The sequence below is a fragment of the Strongylocentrotus purpuratus genome, unplaced genomic scaffold (genome assembly GCF_000002235.5).
Source record: "Strongylocentrotus purpuratus isolate Spur 01 unplaced genomic scaffold, Spur_5.0 spur5_scaffold_17, whole genome shotgun sequence".
Classification (NCBI taxonomy): Eukaryota; Metazoa; Echinodermata; class Echinoidea; order Camarodonta; family Strongylocentrotidae; genus Strongylocentrotus; species Strongylocentrotus purpuratus.
The window spans coordinates 20,881,580-20,909,068 of record NW_022145602.1 but is presented as its reverse complement, the minus strand read 5'-3'; the positions used below and the strand labels follow the sequence as shown (position 1 = coordinate 20,909,068).

The following is a 27,489-nucleotide window of genomic DNA, read 5'->3' as shown; positions in this document are numbered from 1 at the left end:
GTGGGTGATAGGCCTACCGCGCGAAGCTCGGAAACCTAGTAGACGTTTCCTTAAATTATAAGGAAAAGAAGACGATTTATTGTACCGTTCGATCTCGACTCTTAATTAATCTGAATTCAGTTTCCCCCTCGCGCGCGAAGCGCGGAAGCTTTGACGTTTCCTTAAATTATGAGAAAAAGCAGACGATTGGGTGAACTGTTCTCGACTCTTAATCCTTATCTGAATTCAGTATCTCCCTCTCTCTCTCTCTCTCTCTCCCTCCCGCGCGAAGCGCGGAAGCTTCGACATTTCATTAAATTAAAAGAGAAAGTAGACGTTTCGCGTTTAACCGTGCTCGACTCCTAATCTTTGTCTGAATTAGCTTTTCCCTTCCCACGCAAAGCGCGGAAGGTTTGACGTTTCCTTAAAATATTAGAGAAAGCAGACGATTCGTTGTACCGTTTTCGACTCTTAATAAGCCCCATTTATCTGAATTCAGTTTCCCCATCTCGCGCGAAGTGCGGAAGCTTTGATGTTTCCTTAAAATATTAGAGAAAGCAGACGATTCGTTGTACCGTTGTTGACTCTTAATCCTTGTTTGAATTTAGTCTCCCCGAAAATTTTAAACCTCTGATTTTTTTAGCTGATATTATAGGAAAGGGAAACTTCGGGAAAATACAAGTATTGTAATTGTAGTCACTCTCGAAGTCGTCACAGCAGATAAAAAGTAACAGTTCGTAGGTGAAAAAAACTTGTCGGCCGACCGACATTATACATCTCACCGACTTCAAACTTCTGCATTGATATAGTACACGAGGATCGAGCAAGGATACCGACACAGCTGACCCGAAACAGCAATATTTTTACCCGTGTCTTTCTTGCTCCCTCGACGAGACGACTCCACCCAACGACCCCCCCCCCCTCTTTATTTTACTCCCACTCCTTTATCTCAGGCTCTTTTTTCTTCTTCTTCTTTTCTTTCTTTTCCTTTCTTTTTCATTCTTTCTTTTTTTTTTTTTTTTTCTTCTTTTCTTTCCCTTTCCCTCCCTTTTCCCCCTCCCCCTTTACTCTTTTTTCCCGACGGCAGCGCAATTTTACCGACAATATCCTGACAGATGGGGGGGGGGGGGGGTTGTCGCACCCCCCCCCCCTCTTTGGCGACGCCCCTGTTCCTACCTCGTCGTCGGTCTGGACTAAATCGTCGTGGTGATATGAGCCCAGTAATTCCCTACCCCCCCCCTTCTCTCGTTCTCTCTATCTCTCTCTCTCTCTCTCTCTCTCTCTCTTCGTAGATATAAGTTAGGAAGTCAGCTAAAAAATGTTCTATCATGTATAGGTCCATGGTTCAACATACCGAAAATAAACAGCTAAACAGACGATATGATGACCACTGGTGGGGTACGCTGGGGCTGTTGCCCCCCCCCCCCTAAAGAAAGAAAGGAAAAGAGAAAAATAAATAAAGAAAGGCTAGGGCATAGTTTTTGTATACCACTCTCTCTCTCTCTCTTTCGTAGTTCCATTGGTTACATTACAAGATATTTCTCTCCGATCTGTATGTTTGTGACTTGGTGTGCACGTGTATGATATGGCGCCTGTGCGGAATACATTCCCCAGGGAGCGTAGCATGTGCACTATCAAGTGCGGATTAGCAATTCAATCCAACGATCGGGGTTATTATAATTACAATGTAAATCGCTTAGAAACATAGTAGTGGCTTATCAAGCGCTATACAAATGTGACTGTTTATAACTATATTGTTCGATGTAGTACGTATATAGGCCTGTCGTTACAAAGGCTATAATAGGGACTTTTAGATTTGCACGTTGACAGCTTTGACTGCAACGTGTGACGTCATTTTAAGGCACCGCGCATGCGTCACGTCGTCTCAGTCGGCGATCGAGAATGCGTCAACCTTGATTTTCCTAAATCTAGTACGGTACTAGTATATGCCGCGTGTGCATAAAATATACATTTTCTCAGGTAGACAAAGGAACATCCCTTCCCTGCTATTATGTAAAATTGTTTAGAACAGGTGTTACATGCATATTCACCTGTTCTATACTTTTTTACATAATAGCAGTGAAGGGATGTTCTACCACAGCAATAGGCCATTTTCCTAATGTAACCAAATTTAATGCATAGGTCTTTGTGAAGTGTCTCAATACAAACCATTTCATTCACCTGATAAGAATAATAGTATTTCAATAGACAGAATCCTAACTGCATACATTAGTTGTTGCCAGGTTGGACAAACATTATTTCTTGACCTACCTAGCAACACTTAATATATGCAGTTTCATTCTGACTATTGAAATACTGTTATTCCTTTCAGGTGAATAAAATAATTTGTATTGAGGCACTTCACAAAGACCTATACATTAAATTTGGTTACATTACGAAAGTGGCCTATTGTTGAGGGTAGAAAGAGGGACTGTATATTTTGTCCTCTTTCTTTGTCTGTCATGTTCATAGTGTTACTTCCTGCATGCATGTGTATCGTCGAGTGCAATCTGTAGTCAACATGGGCAGTTGAGTACGTTGACACGCATGATCAGTCGGCGTTCGTCGTGTTCTCGTCCACTCAATCTAAAAGTCCCTAATGCTAGGAGTCCACTGGGCCAGCGCCAGTAGGTGCCAGTTTGCGACAATGCAATTTACTGTGGCGCCTAGTGTCGACAATAAGGTGCCTAGTGGCGTGTAGTGGCTCAAACTGCCTCCCAACTGGCTCGTGGTGGCCCGTAACGGCACCAAATTTGAATGTGGCGGCAAGAAAATGATTCGTCGCGCCACTTGCATCGAACAATCAGGGCCAAGTGTCCGCCAAGTGGCACCAAATGGCGCGAACATATCGCCCTTTGCCGCAAACAATACGCCTATTGGAATTCACTGGAATGTAATGGCGCGCGCCAAGTTGCGCCAATGAGATTTCGCGCCACATGGCCAAATAGGCAGTGGCCACCTCAGCATCTCTCATCATCTTCTGATGGAGCAGCATCATCACTCTAACATTATCAAAAGCCTCAAACATATCAAAATTGTAAATATTTAGTAGAGATGTTGTTCATACAGCAGCTGAGAAAGGTCTGAACCATGTAGCCGATGACCGGTAGTTATATAGTCGGCAAGTATATAGAGACCTTTGGCACAAACTAATCACCAAGTGGCGCAAAGTAGCCGTCTATTGGCGCGAATGGCGCCAACAGGGTGAATTTTGGAATCAAATGGCCGTGTAATCATGATGGCGCGAACTGGCGCAAACTGGCGCAACATTTTGGAGCAATTAAGCCGGGTGGCATTTGGCGCACGCCATATGGCACCCAGTTTATTCCACTTGGCGACACATGCCGAGCGGACATTAATTCGGCGCAACAGCGAGCCACTACGCGGCAATCACATAATCTTTGGCGCGAACTGGCACCAACTGGCGCTGGCCCAGTGGACTCCTAGCTTAAGGTAGGCTACTACTTTCTTACCAAATATAAACTCCACTCCCCGTATCCTAAAAGATATTTTTGCATTATTACTCTACGTAGGCCTACAGTATACAAATAATAAACAACAGTGATCTGGGGCATTAGTAAGAATTACCGACACAAGGTACATTTGGAACAGTCTAACATGCCTGAGGTGGTAGCCGAGGGTGTTTGGACTATTTTGAAGGAACCGAGTGTGGGTAATTTTACTAATGCACGAACAAATGATATATATTAATTGTTTTATAAGATTATGGTTTATTTGTTTTATAAAACGATGTTTTATAACATGATTTTACTAAATGACCGGTAATTAGAATTGGATAATGACCGGTCATCATCCAAATTACACTTTGGGCAAAGTATATGCCTGGTCCCGTGTACGCTTTAACCAATTATTTGATTAGGATCCACATCATCATCTTCTAAATTTATTAATACATGTAAATGGCTGAATTTTCTAAATATTTAACCATTTATGTACACTATCTTTCGAGTGCAAGTATTTTTTTATTTTTTTTTTTTTTTTTTTATTTCCGAAATCCATATATACATACAAGTTTTAAAAAAAACATACATATAAAACTCATTTCAAACGATAAGAAAGTAAGTAAATGTGTAAAGTATAGACAAACGATTTTACAATAGAATGAAAAGTCTTCTCATATTTTTGGTCCATAGACTTATGCAATGAAGTTTCATTAAAAAAACCGAGGGATAAACATTGAAAATATTCCAAACAGGGGCGTCAAATTTGGGGAAACAGGGGGAGGGGCGTCTCCTAAGGGGGTGTGGGGGTGCGACACCCCCACCTGTCAGGATATTGTCGGTAAAATTGCGCTGCTGTCGGGAAAAGAGAGAAAAGGGGGAGCGAAAAAAGAAAGGGAAAGGGAAAGAAAAGAAAAAAAGAAAAGGACAAGTAAAGAAAGAAAGGAAAGAAAGGGAAAGAAAAGAGAAGAACGAAAGAGAAAAAAAGAAAAAGAGGGAGGAGAGGAAAGAAAGGAAAGAAAGAAAAGAAAGAAAAGAAAGAAAAGGGGAAAAAGAAGGAAAAAGAGAAACAAAAGAAAGGGGGGTGAAGCAAGAAGAGAGGGGGGGTTAAGAGCCTGAGAGAGAAGGAGTTGGAGTAAAAGAGAGAGGGGGTTGTTAGATGGGGTCGTCTCGTCGAGGGAGCAAGAAAGACACGGGTAAATATTTTGCTGTGTCGGGTCAGCTGTGTCGGTATTCTTGCTCGATATATCAATGCAGAAGTTTGTGAGATCGGTGAAGTGTGAAGTCGGTGAGATGTAGGCCTATATTCGGTCGGCCGACAAGTTTTTACCTACGAACTGTGACTTTTTATCCGCTGTGACGACTTCGAGAGTGACTACAACTACAATACTTGTATTTTCTTGAAGTTTCACTGTTGTATAATATCAGCTAAAGAAATCAGAGGTTTACAATTTTCGGGGAAACTAAATTCAAACAATGTTTAAGAGTCAACAACGGTGCGACGAATCGTCCTCCTTTCTCTATATTTTGATGAAACGCCAAAAATTCCGCGCTTCGCGCGGGAGGGAAAAACTTCATTTAGACGAGTCGAGAACGGTACAACGAATCGTCTTCTTTCTCTAATAATTTAAGGAAACGTCAAAGCTTCCGCGCTTCGCGCGAGAGGGGGAAACTGAATTCAGAGAAGGATTTACAGTCAAGAACGGTACAACAACTCGTCTTCTTTTTATAATAATTTAATGAAACGTCAAAACTTTCGCTCGGAGGGGGGGGGGGGGACTTCATTCAGACAAGGATTAACAGTCGAGAACGGTACAAAAAATCGTCTTCTTTTCCTAATAATTTAAAGGGAAAGTCCACCCTGAAATTAAGTTAGTTTTAATAGGAGTAGAAAAATGAGAGAAACAAGTCAGTGAAAGTTTGAGCAAATTCCGATTAAAAATAAGGAAGTTAGGATTTTTGAAGTTGTGATCAATCAAACACAAATTGGCAACTCTATGACGTTTCATGCGAGCTCAACTTCCATTTGCTCAGTACTAAAAAAATCTAAAATTTTCATTTTCCCTCAAGAAAAATTTCAACCATACATGCACCCTAAATATAATAATTGCAAATATGTTTCTATACACCCCCTGCAAGGAACAAATATATATTCCGTCATCAATAACGAAGAAAACATGATTTTATGGAATATTATGCACAAAGCAAATGAAGGAGAGCTCGTATAATAAGTCACAGAGTTGCCAATTTGTATTTGATTGATCACAACTTCAATAATTCATAACTTTCTTATTTTCATTCAGAATTTGCTCTAACTTTCACTCACCTGATTTTCTTATTATTCTGCCTCTATCGAAACAAACTTATTTTGGGGGTGGACTTTCCCTTTAAAGAAACGACCAAGCTTCCGAGCTTCTCGCGAGAGGGGGAAACTAAATTCAGACAAAAGGGCTATTAGGAGTCAAAAACGGTACAACGAATCGTTTTCTTTCTCTTATAATTTAAGGAAACGTCAAAGCTTTCGCGCGAGAGGGGGAACTGAATTCAGATAAATAGGGCTTAATAAGAGTCGAAAATGGTACAACGAATCGTCTTCTTTCTCTATGATTTGCGCGGGAGGGGAAAACTTCTTTTAGACGAGTCAAGAACGGTACAACGGATTGTCTACTTTCTATAATAAATAAATCAAACATCTAAGCTTTTCGCGCTTCGCGCGGGAAGGGGGAAACTGAATTCAAACAAGGATTAAGAGTCGAAAACGGTACAACGAATCGTCTCCTTTTTTCTTATAATGTAATGAAACGTCAAAACTTCCGCGCTTCGCGCGGGAGGGGGAAACTTCATTCAGACAAGGATTAAGAGTCGAGCACGGTTTAATCGCTAGATAGCGCCGATAAACTCCAACAACAACAACAACGAATCGTCTACTTTCTCTAATAATTTAATGAAACGCCAAAACTTCCGCGCTTCGCGCGGCAGGGGGCGAACTGAATTCAGATACGGATTAAGAGTCGAGAACAGTACATCGAATCGTCTGCTTTTTCTCATAATTTAATGAAACGTCAAAGCTTCCACATTTCGCGCGGGAGGGGGAGAAACTGAATTCATACAATGATTAACAGTCTAGAACGGTACGGCAAATCGTCTTCTTTTTATAATAATTTAATGAAACGTCAAAGCTTTCGCGCGGAGGGGGGGGGGGGGGGGACTTCATTCAGAATTAACAGTCAAGAACGGTACAAAAATCGTTTTCTTTTCCTAATAATTTAAGGAAACGCTTCCGCGCTTCATGCGCTCTTTAAGTGAATCGCTTGCTCACTACCGCCCCTCCCTAAAATAAGATCCTAGCTCCGCGCCTGCGTTAAAATATATAGCTATGATGTTGACGAAATAATTCGTATATTTATGTCGTCGATTAAAATGACCATTTGCGCATACGCAAGTACTATAAATAGTCCATCATATGAAAAACAATTTAGCCTTCGGCCCCGGGTTTATAGGGTTAAATTTGTAGATATTGGGACATTTAATTTTGTCGGTAACTGGTGGCTAGTTTTGTCGGTTATCGTTGGCCTCTACACCCCCCCCCCCCCCCCCCCCACTGAAAAAGGTCTAGCAACGCCCCTGAACAGGGGACACATTCTCTAGATTTTGTTCTTCTTCAGAGGACAAAGTACCTCATCCCATAACCTGGAATTCCCTGGACATTTGCCCCCAACAAAAATTAATAAAAAGAAAATAAAAATAACACGTACAATAATATCATCTAGTGAAAATGAGTTATGGTTATACCAGGCGCGGAACCACGAGGGGAGGGAGTGGGCGACGGGCCTGGGTCCCCCCGGCAAAAAACAGGTTTTAACCAAAAAAGATGGTAACGTTAAGTTTACGTTTTTTAAACAAAAAATGTGAGTGCCCCCCCCCCCTTGGCAAAAATTGAAATTAAATTTAAAAAGATATATTTATTATTTTGCTCAAGGGGGGATGTTGAGAAGCAAAACAAAGGAGTGTTCACCCCCCCCCCCTCCCCCGCGCCACTTATCACAAGTATCAGCACGCTCTATCAATATACCTATCATTTCCAAACAACCAGATGCTATTATAGCTGATATAATATCACTGTGTACATAAATGTAATATTAGTAGGGGGAGTTCAATAGAGCTATATAGTTATTATCTCTAAGCTGAAGTTAAACAAATACTCTTGCTGATACAAGTGAGTAAATTTTAACAAATTTTGTTGAAAAATAGGACTCCCTACATTATCTCTAAGCTGAACAAAATTACAGTGCGTATCAAAAAAGCCAGGTGTACCCATCTCTGTTAGTTTTCAATTAAAAAGTTATAACCTATGTAACCATGAATCATGTTTCAGGATAAAAGGTAACTAATACCCTGTCTAATGATACCATTATGACTGAGCAGCAGGCTTTTCAAAAATTATTGTCAAAATCGTTTTGTTCCAAAATAACAGAATAACTTCATTTTATATTATTTTGGGTGAGATTCTCGACTCATGAATTGCTAGATGTACCGTGTGAGTCAAAAAAAAGTTTACTCCTAGAAAATTTATTTTATAAATCATCTATGAACAGTAAATTATTGTACATCTAATGAAGGGGTTTTATCCCAAATTATTTGATGTCATTTTTGTGTGGTATGTGTTCACGCTTGGATGAACAAGAGGCATTGCTTGCGAGAGTGCAAAAAATCGACTTGAGCCAAAGTGATGCCTACAGTATGTATTATGTTGGGATTAGCGGAGTGAGAGAATGAACTGAATGTTTCAAATGACATGCATTGCATATGCTTTTTGCAGAAGCAAAGTCACACACACGTGTACAAATGTTCGTTGATACTTGATATTCGATGTTTGATATGTGTGGCATGATTAATTTAATTAATTAATACCCAAATCCCAATTTTTCTTATTCAAACATCACGTAAGCAACTTTGGCGCAAGTCGACTCAGGGGCGGATCTAGCTTTTTGCTAAGGGGGGGGGGGTTTGACCAAAATAATGACGATGCAGAGCATCGTCCACGAGCCGCGAAGCGGCGAGCCGATTTTTTCGGGGGTGTTTATTTGAACCCCGTAAGTGATGTTTTCCTGGCATCTATTAACACAATGGAGACCATAAAAAGCAGTGCATGATAACGTCTTTTTAAATCAAGTAACAGTTTAATACACAGTTATATCCAGAGTTATCATGTGTTTGGTTAAGTTACCAGATGAGTTGAATGTCTTCTCACAATATTTGCATTTGAAAGGGTTTCTCTCCAGCGTGCGTTCTTTTTTCTTTTTTTTTTCTTTTTTTTCCTTTTTTTTTTTTTTTTTTTTTTTTGTGCCGCCCAAGGGGGGTTTTAAACCCCCTAAACCCCCCCCCCCCCGTAGATCCGCCTGCGACTTTTGCACTATCGCAAATAATGCCTCCTGGTCATCCAAGCGTGAACACATATTTTGTAGCAATTGGTTAAAAACTAAGCATGATATTTGACATTGCCACCATGCGTCCCAGTTTATGACTAGATTGAATATCACACAAAAATGATACCGATAGATTTGGGATAAAACACTCTCTCATAAGATGTATAATTTACTGTTCATAGATGATTTTTTAAATAATTAGCAATTTTCTAGGTGTAAACTTTTTTTGACTCACACTGTATGTATAATAGTTATCACATACACCATATAACCGCTATTGCATTCTATACGGTGTTCAATAAGTTCGTTCCGCCCCCTACAGAAAAGCATTTCATTGTGTTTAAAACTCAATTTGCACCATGCATTTCAGGTTATTTTGTGTGTTTTTTTTTCATTTCTAAGCATTATTAGAGATGTCACTTTATTAAAAATGTGTCGCTCCTTGGTGGACGATCACCTGTGGAACACGCTTGGTCCAGTTGTCGTCCACTAATGACGCAGGGAGGTCCTTATTCATGTCTAGGCTTTTCTATGCTCGCCGGATTCCCTCTTTAAGTTGAGTTATTGTTTTGCAGTATTGAGTTTCAATATTTTTTCTTTCATAATAGTCCATAGTTTCTCTATGGGTTAATTTCTGTCAAATTTTCTGGCCAGTTATCTTTCCTTCTCCAAGCTACTGTTGGTCTTCTTGGGCGCCATCTTTAAATGTCTGAGGTTTACAGACCTTTAAATTCATCCTTTTCAATGTTTGACCTCGTATCTCAGCCCAGCAAAAGGAGTGGTCAATTTCTGCAGGCTGGATGCATTAGTATACATCCAGTACATGTACATTTGGTTGGTAACAGATTGCGCTATTACTAAAGTAGTCATATGAGCAGTTGAGTTGGCAGATAGGGGCAGAACGAACTTTTTTAACACGGGATACATGGTCTTCTGAAAAATTACTTAAGGATTCACAAAATCGGCATGTCAGTCTTGTAAGCATTCTGATAATTTTGTAGGGTTCAAAAGGCCTACATTATTGGTCTCGTGGGCTGTCTATATAATCCCACCTAGATCAGAGGAAGAACTTTTTTTTAATTTATCTTTCTTTGATTATATTGAAATATTTATCTTTACCAACATTTAACCATGCCGTCAGATGGAGGGAGGTGTCAAAGAATATTCAATAGTGTGTGTTTGTGTGAGTGTGTGCGTGTGTGTGTGTGTGTGGGGGGGGGGGAGGGGGTGCCCATTCATACATTTCTGAAACATCACCGAGTATAGAAGTACTCATCAATTTAATTCAGCACTCCTAATCATTTGAATTGTCAGCTTTACGAAATGTCAAATCACTATAGTCCAGTTTATATAGGATACTGGCCAAAATTAGGGGGGGGGGGGGAATATCCATAAAATACACATTTTCGGCTCCAAATTTATACTTCACACACTATATATAACTCAATGAAATTGATACCAACTTGAAGATATTGTAATTATCCATCATTATGCATACATGCCAACTGTTCAGATTAAAGAGGAACATTCCTCTTTTTGGGAGAAGATAATTATCATTTTAATGCAGGTGTTTCTCTTCCTGTACAAATTTGTCTGTAGTATTGAATAGGAGAGTTAGGATTGTTCCTCTTTTTTTTGAAAATAGCATAATTTGTACAGATTTCTGATTTTCAAATGTTGGCATGTATGCATATGACACTAAACCCATGTTGATTTGAGGTTTTACATAAAAGATATCCATAAGACTCGATTTGAACACACGAAACACGTTTTTTTTTTTTAATCGAGCAGATAACTTCGGGTTGTAATAACATCTCACCGAAAAGAGATATAAGCATCTCCTTTTATACAAGATATTGTACTAGTGGGCGAAATTCAGAAAGTTTAGAATAACAAATTATGGAAATGTTGATATATGGAACCTTTTTTCGGAAAAATTCAATTTGTTTTAATACAAATTATATAAAATCATGTTTATTACATTCAAATGTCGATGTTAATCCCAATTTCGTCACAATTTGTATCAAAATATGGATATAACTTAATTCTTATTTATGTGACACCAAAATCACGGCGGTTCAAATTAACAAAATATTTGTTTTCGTCAACAGGCGGACTTTTTAATGCCCCTCCGATTTAAGGGTGACCGCCACAAAGAAAACACCACAAAAAATTCGGCTCAGAATTTATATTAGACACACTACATAACGCAATAGAATTGAAATCGGCTTGTAGAATTGTAAATAATCCATCATATTATCCATCATATCCATCACCCATGGTATTATGAGGTTTTACTAACTTACTTTACTTTTACTTTATCAGCCGTTTTCAATCCACTGCAGGAGGAAGGCCTCAGCATGATGTTTCCAAATGCCTCTGTTCAGCGCATGTTGGTGCTAATTTGTCTGTCCCCAGAACTTACATACTTCCCATAACACTCGATTTAACCACATATATTTATTGTGTATTACAATGAAATCTTACGAATAAACAAGGTCTGCATAGTTTGTAGCAATCAACTTAAAGGTAAAGACCAGTTTTGGAAACGCCCCAATTTCAAAAAATGAAATGGAAGCTCTCATTACCAATCATGTGAAAGAATATGTTTTGACTAATACATGATGATACAAAATTTGCCGGGAAACCGCCTACTAATTCATATATTTGGTAAATTTGTTTCTCTCATGGACTGTGAGAGATATAGGGTAGTCCCATATACATCTTTCTGTGTACAGTGCTTGTAACTTTACGAAGAATGGGCCAAATTTCTTATCATTTTGATGATTCCAGAACCTTGCAGATGCTAGATGCTAGATGATCAACCTTTTCTGATCGATTCCACAACGTTTCTTTCACAATGCAATCGCATGACCATAACTGGTCTTTACCTTTAAAAACTTAGCATGATATTTGACATTGTCACCCTGCGTCCCGGTGTATCACTAAATTGACTATCATACTTGTATTCATCATCATGTTTATATTGACATTAAAAGAACGAATGAAGTGGCATCTATTTCTATTTATTTATATATGTATTCATTTACTTATTCTGTGTTTTGTATACATGATAATTTCCTCAATACATCAAAATTGCGATGCAACAGGACTTTGTATAACATGATATAGTTGAAAGACAATGTAAAACAAATAAATAAATAGTTAAAAATAGTAAAATATTAAATCAGATATAGACTGGTAATTAAAACAAGTAAACATTTGAATACGACACACATGCAATTCAGCTAAAATATACTTTTATTGATACAGATAAAATACAAGATTGTGTAAAGCATTGCCTTGTCCCTTTCTCGTCTCTGTTGGCACCCCCCTTTTTCTTTCCCCTATTAGTTCCTTTTGTAGTTACGGATTAGGTAATTTAATTACTCAAGTATCATTTGAGGTGTTCACACTTGTACAAGCATTGCTTTTTAGTGGACCCCTCTATTTTCAAAATGTATTTCTTACATTTGTTTTAAATGCTAATAATCGATTTGTAATGTGTTTTGGGGGAAATATGAATGAATTGAAATTAAATTACTCATCGTATTCATCATTCCATAACCTCATTGAGATTATATACTACACATACCTTTCCCATCTCACCTTAAAGATGTACGAGTCATCTTGTGTCTCTCTGTTGGGGTCAAACACGTTGCTATCTGCTTATCAACAGAAGTCCATATACCCATATGTTTTACCTCTCTCTGACTAGGCGTTGTGGCGTGCGCCCGTAATCCTGCTAACAGTGGAAGTTACAAACTGATTCAGGCGAGGACGCAGGTTCGAAACTGAGTCACGTCTTTCGGATGATGACGTTTTTAAAGGTCGGTCCCCAGACGTAAATAATCATATCTGATTGATACACTTCTGTAAAAACCCAATACACACACACTCTCTCTCTCTCTCTCCCCCCCCCCCTCTATTATTGTATATGATATATCTATATAAAATTATCTCTATATCAAATAGGGATATATTGGACCACCACCGAGGGATCTACACTGCTGTTTTAAGGCAGTCCCCTAGCTGAATCTTAACAGCAAATTGTTTTTCCAACTCAAGATAGATCTTGAATTCTAAAGGCATTTTGTGGGCATTTGTTGTGTAGTTCAAAGGATCTGAGTCATAATAATGATACATTAACGTTTTGTTACGGGAATCAACATAGAATGGATAGAACCCATACATAGTAATCCGTTCACAGAATAAAGATGCTGCCGACAGAAGTAGAAGACCAGTGGAAGGCGTTCGTTTCTTCCATATCCTGTCACAAGAGTACACAACAAAAAAAAGGAGTATTGGTCATTAATATCATGTAGATTGTGAAAAATACAAATTGAAAACTAGACTTTAATTCGTCACTTTGACGAATTAGGTGATACGTATGCTCATGATTTACATAATGAAGTATGCATTTTCACGATGTCATATTGTTATATAAAATGCTTCTCCCATTATGATCTATCCATATGTCAAGTTTCTACTGTTTAGCCTTGATCATTATGGATGTATGGAAGATATATTGAGACGATTTGACCATTGACCCTAATTAACATAATGAGGCCTACACATACACATTACATATTCTGTGGTAAGAATGAAGTAAGCGAGGGAAACTGAAGGCAATGACAAACGAGTGAGAGATTAAGTTTCCTTTAAATCAGACCCAGTACTGAGGATCTTTTTATGTGCCATGTTTTTGTTATTTGACGGCTTTTGCCGCTACATAGAAATGCCGTCTTTTGTCACCAACTATTGTTCAAATAGCATTGTAGAGACGATGAACAACTACGAACGCAAAGTCGTAAGCCATGAGAATGTCAATTTCTATCTCGTTCTGCTAGATAACCCGAACAATAGAATCCCCCAAGTGGAATCAAATGTTCCACGAATTAATCATGAGTTCTGAAATTTCAATTTGGTACTGCACGTCATAATAGTATTAAAAAGCAGCAATGGCGAACGGTTGTTGCTAAAATTCAGAAATTGTTGCTTAGATTGCTTAAATTATAATGAGACATCAAGCTTCAAAGAACTATGATCGACAAACATGATATTGTTTTGAAAACAGTCTGAAAAATTGGAGGTAGAATGAATAAGAGATAATGTGGTCATGTAAACAAGTGTATTGTGTCCATCTTAATCCCCTTGTTCCAAAATCATGATTGTATTCTCTATTTATTTCTCCTATATAATTCATTTCAATTTAAAATAGAAATTCTAATGTTTCTTCTTTTGGCTTGATTATTTCAGCAACGAATTGACAGTTTTGGTAGACATCTTGGATGTATCATAGCAATAAATTCTTGGCACATGACGTATTGTGTATACGATACTTATGATGAGAAGAAGAAGCATACAAATAGCTATAAGAATGATAATACAAAATAAGCTTTATAATAATGATTATAATTACGATATTTACTATAATTATAAATATAACAATGATTATTATGATACTGCTGCTATTACTACTCCAACTACTACTACTAGGAAGTCAAGTAGAAGATGAAGAAGAAAGGGAAGGAGGAGAATCGTTTTAGCGAAATTAGTGGTTATATTCTCTATATATGATTGAGGCATACACTCAAATTTAAATCATGATCAAACAGGCATCTGAAGTTTTTAGATGCTTACTATTTGCTTCATGTTATTGAAAATCGCCCCCGACTGGATCGCACCCTGCTTCCCTGCATCAACGAACAAACTTTGAGAAAAGATTTTTGTCTCCCTTTAATTCAAAGTCGTTTTACAAACTTTTGACCATCGAATAATACCCGCATTCATTCAGCTAAACTTGACACGAGGTTATTTTTGGCTAATTGTTTATCGTGTATTTTGTAGAAAGATACAAACCCTAGTGTAATTTAAATAACGTTGGAAATTTGGAATTGAATTCTGGCCTTTAGCGAAGAAAACACGTTAAGATGACAAAAAGTGCGAGGTAGTTTCCACTGCTTGTGGGATCATACAATATGTCATCTAAATCGGTTGCCTGTAGGTCTGGAGTATCAAAGGTCGATAAATTTAAGATCTGACAAATTTGAGGCATAAAAAAGAATCAAAAGCAGTTAGAGACAAGACATCTCCAAGTCTCCAGCGGTAAGACAATTAATGACAAGCACAATTGAAGACCAATCTAAGACGCGTTTATAGTGACGGCATACTTCAGTGGGACGTTTAAAATTTTACTGCGATCATTTTAGCTCGATCGGCATCACAAGTGCATGTAAAAACTGAAGTTTGATTTGGACTCGTAGTTTTTTACCACGAATTTCGTTATGATCCCGTCATCAAAATGGAAAATAAATGTCACAAGTAATTTAAAAAATAACCTCAGCAACAACATAATACATTTTTTAAAAGAAATTCGAATAAAGATGAACGATTCATGGTCCAACGTGCATTGTTATTAATTACTTAATCAATTAAAATCTATTAACATTAAAAGTTGAACGAGCAATATGATGTTGTCGGAAAATCCGATAAGCCAAAAAGATGTATGGAATAATATATACGACTCATACTTAATCCATTTATTAAAAGAAATTGGATTATCCGGGCACTTATAGAAGTTATGACCAATTAAACATAGGCATGTTTTTGTTTTAAATTGCAAATGTGTGCGCGCGCGTGTTAATTCGTCACTTAGACGAATTAGGTGATACGTATGATAATGGTTTACATAACGAATAATGCATTACACGATATATTATTTTATAAAATGCTTCTCCCATTTATATGCTTCTCCCATTATGATCTATCCATATGTCAAGATTAAATTGTGTCTCCTTGATCATCATGGATCTAGGGAAGATAGATTGAAACAATATATGACCTTTGACCCTGTGCAGTAACCAGTTACACATTTGACTCTAATTTACATCATGAAGAACACCTTTTGACGATTTTATCTTATTCAAAGAAATGAAAATGTAATTGATAAATGATTATCATCATTATGATAATGATGATGATGATGATGATGATCCTGATCATGATCATGAGCGCGATCCTGACATCTTATTGAAAAAATAAGGGTTGATTTAGATAGCATATAGTCTCAGCTACAACATACTCAAAAATCAACAAAATCCAAGCAGAAATAACGGCGATATTGCTCGCAAAAGACAGGAATGTAGAATCCAGATTTGAGAAAAAGTCATCTCCCTTAGGGATTACACGCAAAAAGTAATGGATTAAGTGAAAATAGGGTAATAATAAAGAAAAAAGGGTTGTTTATGACATTATTTGCGATTCTACGTGTTTAAATAATCAAAGGAGATGGTACAGTGAAAGGTCAAAAGGAAAAAAAAGTGGAGAAAAAATTGATGGAGACACCCGGACTCGAACCAGGGATCTCGAGGTTGGAAGTCGAGTGCGTTACTGATATACCAAAACATCTCCCATAGCGATTACACGTAAACGGGAAATGGAATTCTGAAGTCCTACTTTGCAAGTAAAATATGAGCATGATCCCGGCATATGATCGAAAATTAAATGCCACATTTATGATAGCTTATTGTCTCAGCTACAACATACTTGAATCTCAGCATAAAAAAAAGCTTAAACAGCGGAGATGTTGCTCGCGAAAGACGGAAATGTAGAATCCAGTTTTGAGAAATAGTCATGTCCCATAGACAATACACGCAAAATGTGAAAAATTGACATGCCTCCTTTAATCGCAAAAATACGACATGATTCCTTTGTCAAACTGGAAAATTGTGGCTACTGCATTTGTAGAAAATTATTTCAGCTAGAACATATCAAAATTTGGAAGAAAAACAATCAATATTTACAGAGAAACAATCAATTTTCCAAAAATATGCAAACGTCATAATATGCAAATTTAAATTTTGAGTTCGGAGGTCATTATGATGACATCATGAGTTAATTGAGGGTCAAATTAGACTTGAAATCATATTTCCATTTCATAATCTATCCACATATGAAAAAATATTGGAAGTTTCTATCTATTCTGAAGAGTTACAAAGAATTTTGTATAGGCATGTTTTTGCTCATGTATTGTGGATAAAGATAACGCAGGTCCGCGCGCGCTGTCAACTTTGACGGACGCTCATGTAGTTATTAAAAGATTAACAAGTTATCAAAATGCTTGGAAAAATGTGCCAAATATGATGATAGAGAAAATTCGGCGATTCTATGTTGCAAAATGCTAGTACGCGCAAAAAACGCGCGCGCATGCGCGTGAGCGTGATTTTTTGTCAAATGCTCCATATGGCCTGAAACGTATGGAAAAAAATTTTTGGGATGATTCAGAGCATTTTAAATTTTTGAGCGCGTAAACGCGCGGACGAACGCGCACGCGCGCATTTGCGCACGTTTATTGACCTGAAATTGACCGGACGGATATTGATCTTAATCCTGGTAAATATGAATGAAAAATGGCTTTCCGTTATGAAGATATTATCATAAGTTGATTTTCACAAAATGGCGCCTAGATGACGTCACGATGACCTTGACTCTCTGAAAAGTCACACAGTTCTAAGTTAGACTAATATCTATCATCATGGCAAGTTTAATGATAATGGCTTTATTCAGTCTTGAGATATCTTGCGAACAAATTCGAGGAAAAATAAAAAGAAAAATCTTGACGAAATCAATAGGTGATACGTAGACTTCGTTACGTATCACCTAACCAGACTTTAATTCGTCACTTAGACGAATTAGGTGATACGTATGATATTGGTTTACATAACGAAGAATGCATTTAATACACGATATATTATTTTAGAAAAATACTTTTCCCATTATGATCTATCCATATGTCAAGTTTAAATTGTGTCGATCCCTTGATCATTATGGATCTAGGGAAGATAGATTAGTAACCGGTTACACCTTTGACTCTAATTTACATCATGAAGAACACATTTTGACGATTTTATCTTATTCAAAGAAATGAAAATGTAATTGATAAATAATTATCATCATTATGATAATGATGATCATGATGATAATGAAGATGATCATGATCATGAGCGTGATCCTGATATCTTATTGAAAAAAATGAGGGGTGATTTAGATAGCATATAGTCTCTGCTACAACATCCTCAAAAATCAACAAAATCCAAGCAGGAATAACAGCAATATTGCTCGCAAAAGACAGAAATGTAGAATCCAAATTTTAGGAAAAGTCATCTCCCATAGGGATTAGACACAAAAAGTAATCGTTTAAGTGAAAATAGGGTAATAATAAAACAAATAGTTTATTACATTATTTGCGGATCTACGTGTTTAATAGTCAAAGGAGATGGTACAGTGAAAGGTCAAAAAGAAAAAAAAAGTAAAGGAAAAAAAAATGGTTGGAGACGCCCAGACTCGAACCATGGATCTCAAGGATGGAAGTCAAGTGCGTTACCGATATACCAAAACAATTCACATAGCGATTACACGTAAACGGAAATTGGAATTCTCAAATCCCACTTTGCAAGTGCAATATGAGCATGATCCCGGCATCTGATCAAAAAATAAAAGGCACATTTGAGATAGCTTATTGTCTCCGCTACAACATACTCGAAGCCAGTGGCGTACGCAGGATTTTTTCAAGGGGGGGGTTTTAACATCGAGTCCAAAATTTCGCAACGACTCAGGAAAATTTGAAAATCGCGCCGGCCAAAAAGTCGCTCAGTGGGGGGGGGGGGGGGGGGGGGGGGGGTAAGAGGAACACTTTTTTTTTTTTTTCGGTCTCAAAATTTGTAAATTTGATCTTTTGCTCCGTTGGGGGGGGGGTAAGGTCAGCTTTTTTAGGTCAACCATGGGAATTTTTTTTTTTTTTTTTTTTTTTTTTTTTTAATTAAAAAATAAAATTTAAAAAAAAAGGGGGGGGGGTTTTACAGAAATTTAGGGGGGGTTTACACACACAAAATTACCAAAGGGGGGGGTTTAACCCCCCAAAACCCCCCCCCCCCCTCTGTGTACGCGCCTGCTCGAAGCTGAGCGTAAACAAAGATAAAACAACAAAGATATTGCTCGCGAAAGACGGAAATGTAGAATCCAGTTTTGAGAAATAGTCATGTCCCGTAGAGAATACATGCAAAATGTAAAAAATTGACATGCCTCCTTTAATCGCAAAAATACGCCATGATGCCTTTGTCAAAATGAAAAATTATGGCCACTAAATTTGTAGAGAATTGATTCAGCTAGAACATATCAAAATTTGAAAGAAAATCAATCAATATTTACAGAGATACAATCAATTTTCAAAAAATATGCTGACGTCATAACATGCAAATTAAATTTGTGAGTTTGGAGGACATATGGTGACGTCATGAGTTAATTGAGGGTCAAATGAGACATGAAATCATATTTACGACTCATAATCTATCTAAATATGAAAAAATATTGGGAGTTCTTATCTATTCTGAAGGGTTACAAAGAATTTTGTATAGGCATGTTTTTGCTCATGTATTGTGGATAAAGATAACGCAGGTCCGCGCGCACTGTCAACTTTGACGGACGCTCATTGCGTTATTAAAAGATGAACAAGTTATCAAAATGCTTGGAAAAATGTGCCAAATATGATGATAGAGAAAATTCGGCGATTCTACGTTGCAAAATGCTAGTACGCGCAAAAAAACGCGCGCACATGCGCGTGAGCGTGATTTTTTTTCAAATGCTCCATATGGCCTAAAACGTATGCAAAAAAAATTTGGGATGATTTAGAGCATTTTAAATTTTTGAGCGCGCGTAAACGCGCGGACGAACGCGCACGCGCGCATTTGCGCATGTTTATTGACCTGAAATTGACCGGACGGATATTGATCTTAATCATGATAAATATGAATGAAAAATTACTATCCGTTATGAAGATATGATCATAAGTTGATTTTCACAAAATGGCGTCTGGATGACGTCACGATGACTTTGAGTCTTTGAAAAGTCACGCAGTTCTAAGTTAGACTAAGATCTATCATCATTGAAAGATTCATTACAATGGCTTCATTCAGTCTTGAGATATCCTGCAAACAAATTCGAGGAAGAACTAGACTTTAATTCGTCACTTAGACGAATTAGGTGATACGTATGATAATGGTTTACATAACGAATAAGGCATTACACGATATATTATTTTGTAAAATGCTTCTCCCATTTATATGCTTCTCCCATTATGATCTATCCATATGTCAAGATTAAATTGTGTCTCCTTGATCATCATGGATCTAGGGAAGATAGATTGAAACAATATATGACCCTGTGCAGTAACCAGTTACACATTTGACTCTAATTTACATCATGAAGAACACCTTTTGACGATTTTATCTTATTCAAAGAAATGAAAATGTAATTGATAAATGATAATGAAGATGATCATGATCATGAGCGCGATCCTGACATCTTATTACAAAAATGAGGGTTCATTTAGATAGCATAAAGTCTCAGCGACAACCTACTCAAAAATCAACAAATTCCATGCAGAAATAACAGCGACATTGCTCGTAAAAGACAGGAATGTAGAATCCAGATTTGAGAAAAAGTTTTCTCCCATAGGGATTACACGCAAAAAGTAATGGATCAAGTGAAAATAGGGTAATAATAAAGTAAAAAGGGTTGTTTATTACATTATTTGCGAATCTACGTGTTTTAATAATCAAAGGAGATGGTACAGTGAAAGGTCAAAAGGAAAACAAAGTGAAAAAAAATATTGTTGGAGACACCCGGATTCGAACCAGGGATCTCGAGTTTGGAAGTCAAGTGCGTATACCGATATACCAAAACATCTCCCATAGCGATTACACGTAAACGGGAAATGGAATTCTGAAATCTTACTTTGCAAGTGAAATATGAGCATGATCCCGGCATCTGATCGAAAATTAAATGTCACATTTATGATAGCTTATTGTCTCAGCTACAACATACTTGAATCTCAGCGTAAAAAAAGGTTAAACAGCGGAGATGTTGCTCGCGAACTTAAGACGGAAATGTAGAATCCAGTTTTGAGAAATAGCCATGTCCCATAGACAATACATGCAAAATGTGAAAAATAAACATGCCTCCTTTAATCGCAAAAATACGCCATGATACCTTTGTCAAACTGGAAAATTATGGACACTGCATTTGTAGAAAATTATCTCAGCTAGAACATATCAAAATTTGGAGAAAAACAATCAGTATTTACAGAGATACAATCAATTTTCCAAAAATATGCAAACGTCATAATATGCAAATTTAAATTTGAGTTTGGAGGCCATTATGATGACATTATGACTTAATTGAGGGTCAAATGAGACATGAAATCATATCTCCATTTCATAATCTATCTAAATATGAAAAAATATTAGGAGTTTCTATTCTAAAGAGTTACAATGAGTTTTATATAGGCATGTTTTTGCCCATGTAGTGTGGATAAAGATAACGCAAATCCGCGCGCGCTGTCAACTTTGACGGACGCTCATTGCGTTATTAAAAGATGAACAAGTTATCAAAATGCTTGGAAAAATGTGCCAAATATGATGATAGAGAAAATTCGACGATTCTATGTTGCAAAATGCTAGTACGCGCAAAAAACGCGCGCGCATGCGCGTGAGCGCGATTTTTTGTCAAATGCTCCATATGGCCTGAAATGTATGCAAAAAAAGTTGAGATGATTTAGAGCATTTTAAATTTTTGAGCGCGCGTAAACGCGCGGACGAACGCGCACGCGCGCATTTTTGCACGTTTATTGATCTGAAATTGACCGGACGGATATTGATCTTAATCATGATAAATATGAATGAAAAATTACAATCCGTTATGAAGATATGATCATAAGTTGATTTTCACAAAATGGCGCCTGGATGACATCACGATGACTTTGACTCTCTAAAAAGTCACGCAGTTCTAAGTTAGACTTAGATCTATCATCAATGCGAGTTTCATAATAATGGCTTTATTCAATCTTGAGATATCCTAAGAACAAATTCGAGGAAGAATAATAATAAAAAAGAAAATCTTGACGAAATCAATAGGTGATACGTAGACTTCGTTACGTATCATAATAATAATAATGGCTTTATTCAGTCTTGAGATATCCTGCGAACAAATTCGAGGAAGAATAATAATAAATAATAATAATAAATAAATAAATAATAAAAATCTTGACGAAATCAAAAGGTGATACGTCTACGTACGTATCACCTGATAAAAATCTTGACGAAATCAAAAGGTGATACGTACATTTCATACGTATCACCTAATAAATAATAAAAATCTTGACGAAATCAAAAGGTGATACGTCTACGTACGTATCACCTAATAAATAAAAATCTTGACGAAATCAATAGGTGATACGTAGACTTCGTACGTATCAACTAATAATAATAATAATAAAGAAAAATCTTGACGAAATCAAAAGGTGATACGTATATTTCATACGTATCACCTAATAAATAATAAAGATCTTGACGAAATCAAAAGGTGATATACGTCTACGTACGTATCACCTAATAAGATTGTCGTAGAAGGCATCATTGTTGTAAACGGTCCTTTTTACACTGGTCCTATGCGGTATAGGTCCAATGCACATTTCATCCAGTATGAACGCATCTTGAGCCCTATGTGCTATTGGTTCTAGTATACACCACTGGTCCTATGCGGTATAGGTCCAATACACATTTCATCCAGTGTGAACGCATCTTGAGTCATATGCGCTATTGGTTCTAGTATACACCACTGGTCCTATGCGGTATAGGTCCAATACACATTTCACCCAGTGTGAACGCATCTGGAGTCGTATGCGCTATTGGTTCTAGTATATACCCACTTGTCCTATGCGGTATTTGTCTAATGCATAATTCATCCAGTTTGAACGCATCTTGAGTCATATATGCGCTATTAGTTTTAGTATACACCACTGGTCCTATGCGTCACTGCTCTAATCACCACGACCTCCAAAGCACAACATAATTATGGTACGAAGCGTCATTGGTCCCATGCACCATTGCAGGGTTCTACGCACAATTGGTCAAACATAGCACTTGTCCTTTACAGTTATGATATTATATTTTTAGGTATACCCTAAAAAGGCTAAAAATTAAGTAATTTGTATAATTATCTTTTACACTAAAACTGATAAAATGAAAGATACTTGCATTTATTTCAGTGGAACAGGAAGAAAGGATTGGGACGCTACACTTTTGAAACCGTTCAAATCCTTGCAACATGTACTTTTTGTATAAACTTTTGCTGAAGCCTTTTATATATATATATATATATATATATATATATAACTTTTACACTGACAGTCAAATATCAACAACAACAATAATAATACTAGTGATAATGAAAATAATCAAAACAATATTATTTATAAATATACAGCCCACCTGATAATAATTATAATAAAGTCAGTAGTCATGTTACGACGGATAATTACCTCCAGATTAACTTTTTAAATCACCATTCCAAGTAAGAAGTCATTACGTAGAGACTAATCAGCTAATTGCCTTTTAGCATAATAATAATAATAATAATAATGATTAGAGTAAACCATGCAATATCATGCATATATGGTGAAATTATGATTTGGGTAGATATTTTCATAGTGTGCACTTTTGTATTGTATACGCACTGTACTATATGGCTGTCCTCTTCAATAAGGGAATTTACTGATACAATCTGCGCATGGGCAGATAAAGGTAATTTGTACCAAAATGGTAAAACCCATCAGAGATGAATACTGGATATGCGCTCATAAAAGTTATGTAACCTTATTCATTTATGCACCAAGTACATTCTATGATACGCAGGTGGAAGTATTCTTTTCAAGGGGGCAAACAAAAGGTATCCATGAAGCACATCTAGGACTTTGGCAGTTATTATTCTAAGATGCTCAAAGTGGAACTTCTCTATGTGTAAAAGATATGTGGATATTTGGGGTCATTTGTACCATGTGCTTTCTGTAAACTCCCTTATGCCACAGGACTGTTATATCGGAGGTAAACAAAATTACTGACATTTTTACACTTTTGTCCCTTTCTTTTCCATATTCTTAGCATTATTAATGACATAATACCTTGGAACGGCACCAAACAAGGACACTGGACTATAAGCCCAGCCAGCAGTGAAATTGAAAATATCCTTCATTCCTCGTGATAAAGCGTTCATGTTTCCTTTTCGAGAGCCGCCTTTGGGATACCATATCACAGAGTGGTTATATAATTTCATGTTTGTCAACATCAAAGCACGAGCAGGTGACATTTTAGCAAATCGTTTCTTCGCACACTTAGCCATTGACTTTAGCTGAGAGTAGTTTAATGTTGTGATATTAGTCCTGTATCCCACATCTTTGCCATATTCCTGTCCAAACGGAGCTAGGTTCATCCTGTAGATATAATCGTGACTGTCTATTGCTCTACCACAATTACTGTCAGATAATATTCCAGAGTTTCCAACCACTGCGCATGTCTGTTGTTCAGGTAATGATTCCGTCTTATTATGACGTCGTATCAAAGTTTCATTGACCTCAAAATCAAAGTCTTCCGGTTCAATGCTCCTCTTATAAATCTGGATGATTTCCCATGGTCTTACTATCTTCGAAACTTTGTCTCTGTAACAGAAATTATAATAACGTAATTTTAATCATTTTGATGTTAGGTATTTCTGAAAAATTATTTGAGCCATTCATTGAAGATGAATGTGCAATTCAAAGTTTAGGTCTACCCCCCCCCCCCCCTCCCCACAACTGCAACAGGAAATATTTTAACTGATCTACTATTATGATGTCGACAAAACCAATTCAAAACGTCGTTACCTGATATAGAGATTGGGAGGAGCGGTTTTCATTGACGGAGTATCGTGAGCAGGATCTGAAATTAGAAATATAATGATAAATTAAGACACTAAGGATGCAATGTGAGGGGAAATGAAATAAGCACATTTGAAAATGAGCTCTCTTACAGAAAGAATATATAACCCCCCCCCCCCTCTCTCTCTCTCTCTCTCTCACATGGTGCACCCGCAAGCCTACTGTATAGGAAGAATATTGTTTTAACAACTCACCCATGTACATACCTTACCAGGACTATTACCCCCTGGACAATCCCCCCAATGACAGCAACCCACCGAAAAATTACCCTCTAGGACAATAACCCCCCCCCCCCCCCCAGAGAACAATCATCCCAGGGTTATTACCTCGAAGGACAATTGCCCCATTGGCCAATTACTCCGAGGCAAATTTCTCTCGGGGAAAACACAGTAGAAACAAATATTAAGAACTGTATGCGGGCACCTCGCCGCCGAATCTGCCTGCGATCACCCTGTCTACCTTGGAATCACTCTTGACCGAACCCTTTCATACAAACAGCATGTTCAAAAGGTGAAGGGTAAAGTTGGGACAAGGAACAACCTCCTACGGAAACTGGCAAACTCATCTTGGGGTGCCAATTCCTCCACGCTGAGGTCAACTGCTCTTGCGTTGTGTTACTCTGCAGCAGAATTTGCCTGCCCTGTATGGGGAAGATCATCCCATACAAAGAAAGTTGATGCAGTACTCAACGACAGCTGCAGATGCATCACTGGCTGCCTCAAGCCCACGAATGTGGACAGCTTGCACTCCCTGGTCGGCATTGCTCCATCCGATGTCCGCAGGACAGTTGCAAGTAGGACTGAACGCAGCAGACAAGTTGAGGACACCCGCCATCCCCTTTACTCGCATCAACCGGCCCCTACCCGCCTGAAGTCAAGGAAAAGCTTCCTTCATACAGTCCAGCCACTCTCACAACCTCCTCATTCAACCAGAGTGATCTTGTGGAAAGAAAAACGTTGTGAAAACCACCACCATGAAAAGCTACCAATCCCGACCAAGGAACAGCTGCCCCCTGGCCATAGATGTGATTGGAAGACGTAGAAGTCCCTCAATAGGCTTCGCACAGGGGTGGGGGCGATGTAAATACAACATGAATAAATGGGGATATACTGACGACACAGACACCAACTGCGAGTGTGGAACATCCGTGCAATCCATGTCACACCTATTAAGATGTCCACTCCTAATTGACCAATGCTGCCTGGAAGACCTGGTGGCAGCAAATGAGAAGGCTCTTCAGTGTGCCAAGGTCTGGCAGAGCATTTGAGGACACGAAAGAAGAATACAAAGTGTATATATCCTTTTCTTGAACATGATATTATTTATTTTTGGTGCTTGATAAATCTTTATAGATATTTATCACAACTATGAAATTTTAGTTTTTTCTTTTCTTTTTACTTTCTTTTTTTTTCATTTTCATTTTTTTAAATTCATTTATGAGTTATGAGTTTTTGATCGATCGGATGGGTGGTTCATGCACGACATTACTTATTATAGGCTCTGTATAAGCTTGGCTTGTTAGAACCCTTGTGAGTAATGTGCCGCAGGATTCCATATCCTTGAACTGCTGGCGAACAGAGCAACAAGACCAAGCTCTGTAATTATTAGGATCTCTGTCCAGTAGTGCCGTGTTTGTGCCATCGAACTGGATCGACCAAATCAATTGATTCATAATATATGTATATATATATGCAATATTTTTTCCCGTAATATGAGAGTAATTTTAATAGTTTCATACTATTAATTAAATGTAATGTTAACTGTAATTGTATAATTGTTTTAAATGGGGGCACGCTACAAGAGTCCTATCTCGCACCCCGGGGCAACGTGTCTGACACGGCCGGTTGTAGCAACTACTCCGAAGATCAAGATTACATTAATCTTGATCTAAGGAGACACGAACGAACGAATGCCTGAATAAGAAAATCATATATTCGGTCATGACCTCGATAAACGTATATGAGGATATTCGAGCATCTCGTTGCCCAGATTTAACCTGTTTCTAAATGTTATGAGGGCGGTAAAAAATGTAATTTCGGATTAAAGATTTGAAATATATTAGGGCACGTCTCTGTCAGAATATTGTCAGCAAGCGAAGCGAAACGAAGAAAAACTTTTTAAAATTCAAAATGCCTTTTCCTCATGAAATTGCATACTCTAGCAGTTTCTAATACATGTATCGTTTTTCCACGAAATCTACTTTCCTATTTCTGATCGGATTTTGAATAACAATTGTAATCTATTTTTTTTTTTTTTTAAACCAACTTATTATCCGAGTGGATTGCCCCTTTAACGAACCGGGGACATGGTTATTGGCAATCTTACTATAATATCAGCAACCGTTAAAAGTTTTAAAGACAATTATACCTATGCACTATGATTATGTTTGCTGTACAATTATGTTAACAGTTTTACGTATTTATGATGAAATAATACTATAATGTGACTTGGTTTCTATTTCTCTAGTTAAAAATGTTTTGTAATTTATCTCTGTTCCCTGGTAACACAAATCTTTTTATTCAAATCTGTTTTGCATGAAGTTGTCTACATTGATAGAATTGATAGAATTAAATAAAATTGATAAACATTCCTCAGAAAGTCAAACACAAGTATAGAAAGAAAGTCAAAGAGTCAAAATTCCTTAGACACGCATGTCAAAGGGCCCATGACATCGAAATACAAGTGTATTCCTGTTGGTGTGCAGTCCTGCATACATCTCATATTTTGATATGTAAACTTCTGAATTTGTTTCATAGATTTTTTAAATATTTTTCTAAATATTTTTCTTCAAACTTGCTGCTCCACCCCAAAAACC

General features: G+C 37.4%; 1 protein-coding gene across 1 annotated transcript; it reads right to left on the bottom strand.

Moving 5' to 3' along the window:
* Positions 1 to 12,825: 12,825 nt before the first annotated feature.
* On the bottom strand, positions 12,826 to 24,760 carry LOC105442467 (alpha-2,8-sialyltransferase 8B-like). Its single transcript, XM_011674600.2, has 3 exons — positions 24,621 to 24,760; positions 23,883 to 24,416; positions 12,826 to 13,136 (listed from the first exon to the last, which is right to left on the bottom strand). Exons 1-3 carry the CDS (start codon positions 24,650 to 24,652, stop codon positions 12,869 to 12,871), a joined length of 834 nt encoding a protein of 277 aa, XP_011672902.2. The 5' UTR covers positions 24,653 to 24,760; the 3' UTR covers positions 12,826 to 12,868.
* Positions 24,761 to 27,489: the final 2,729 nt, after the last annotated feature.

What these genes read in the sequence shown, in the direction of transcription:
- LOC105442467 (XM_011674600.2), bottom strand. Translation starts at nt 24,652, where the DNA reads ATGAAAACCGCTCCTCCCAATCTCTATATCAG. An exon ending in CCTCCCAATCTCTATATCAG is followed by an intron (nt 24,417 to 24,620) that starts GTAACGACGTTT and finishes TTTCTGTTACAG; the next exon opens with AGACAAAGTTTCGAAGATAG. An exon ending in TTGTTTGGTGCCGTTCCAAG is followed by an intron (nt 13,137 to 23,882) that starts GTATTATGTCAT and finishes CTCTTGTGACAG; the next exon opens with GATATGGAAGAAACGAACGC.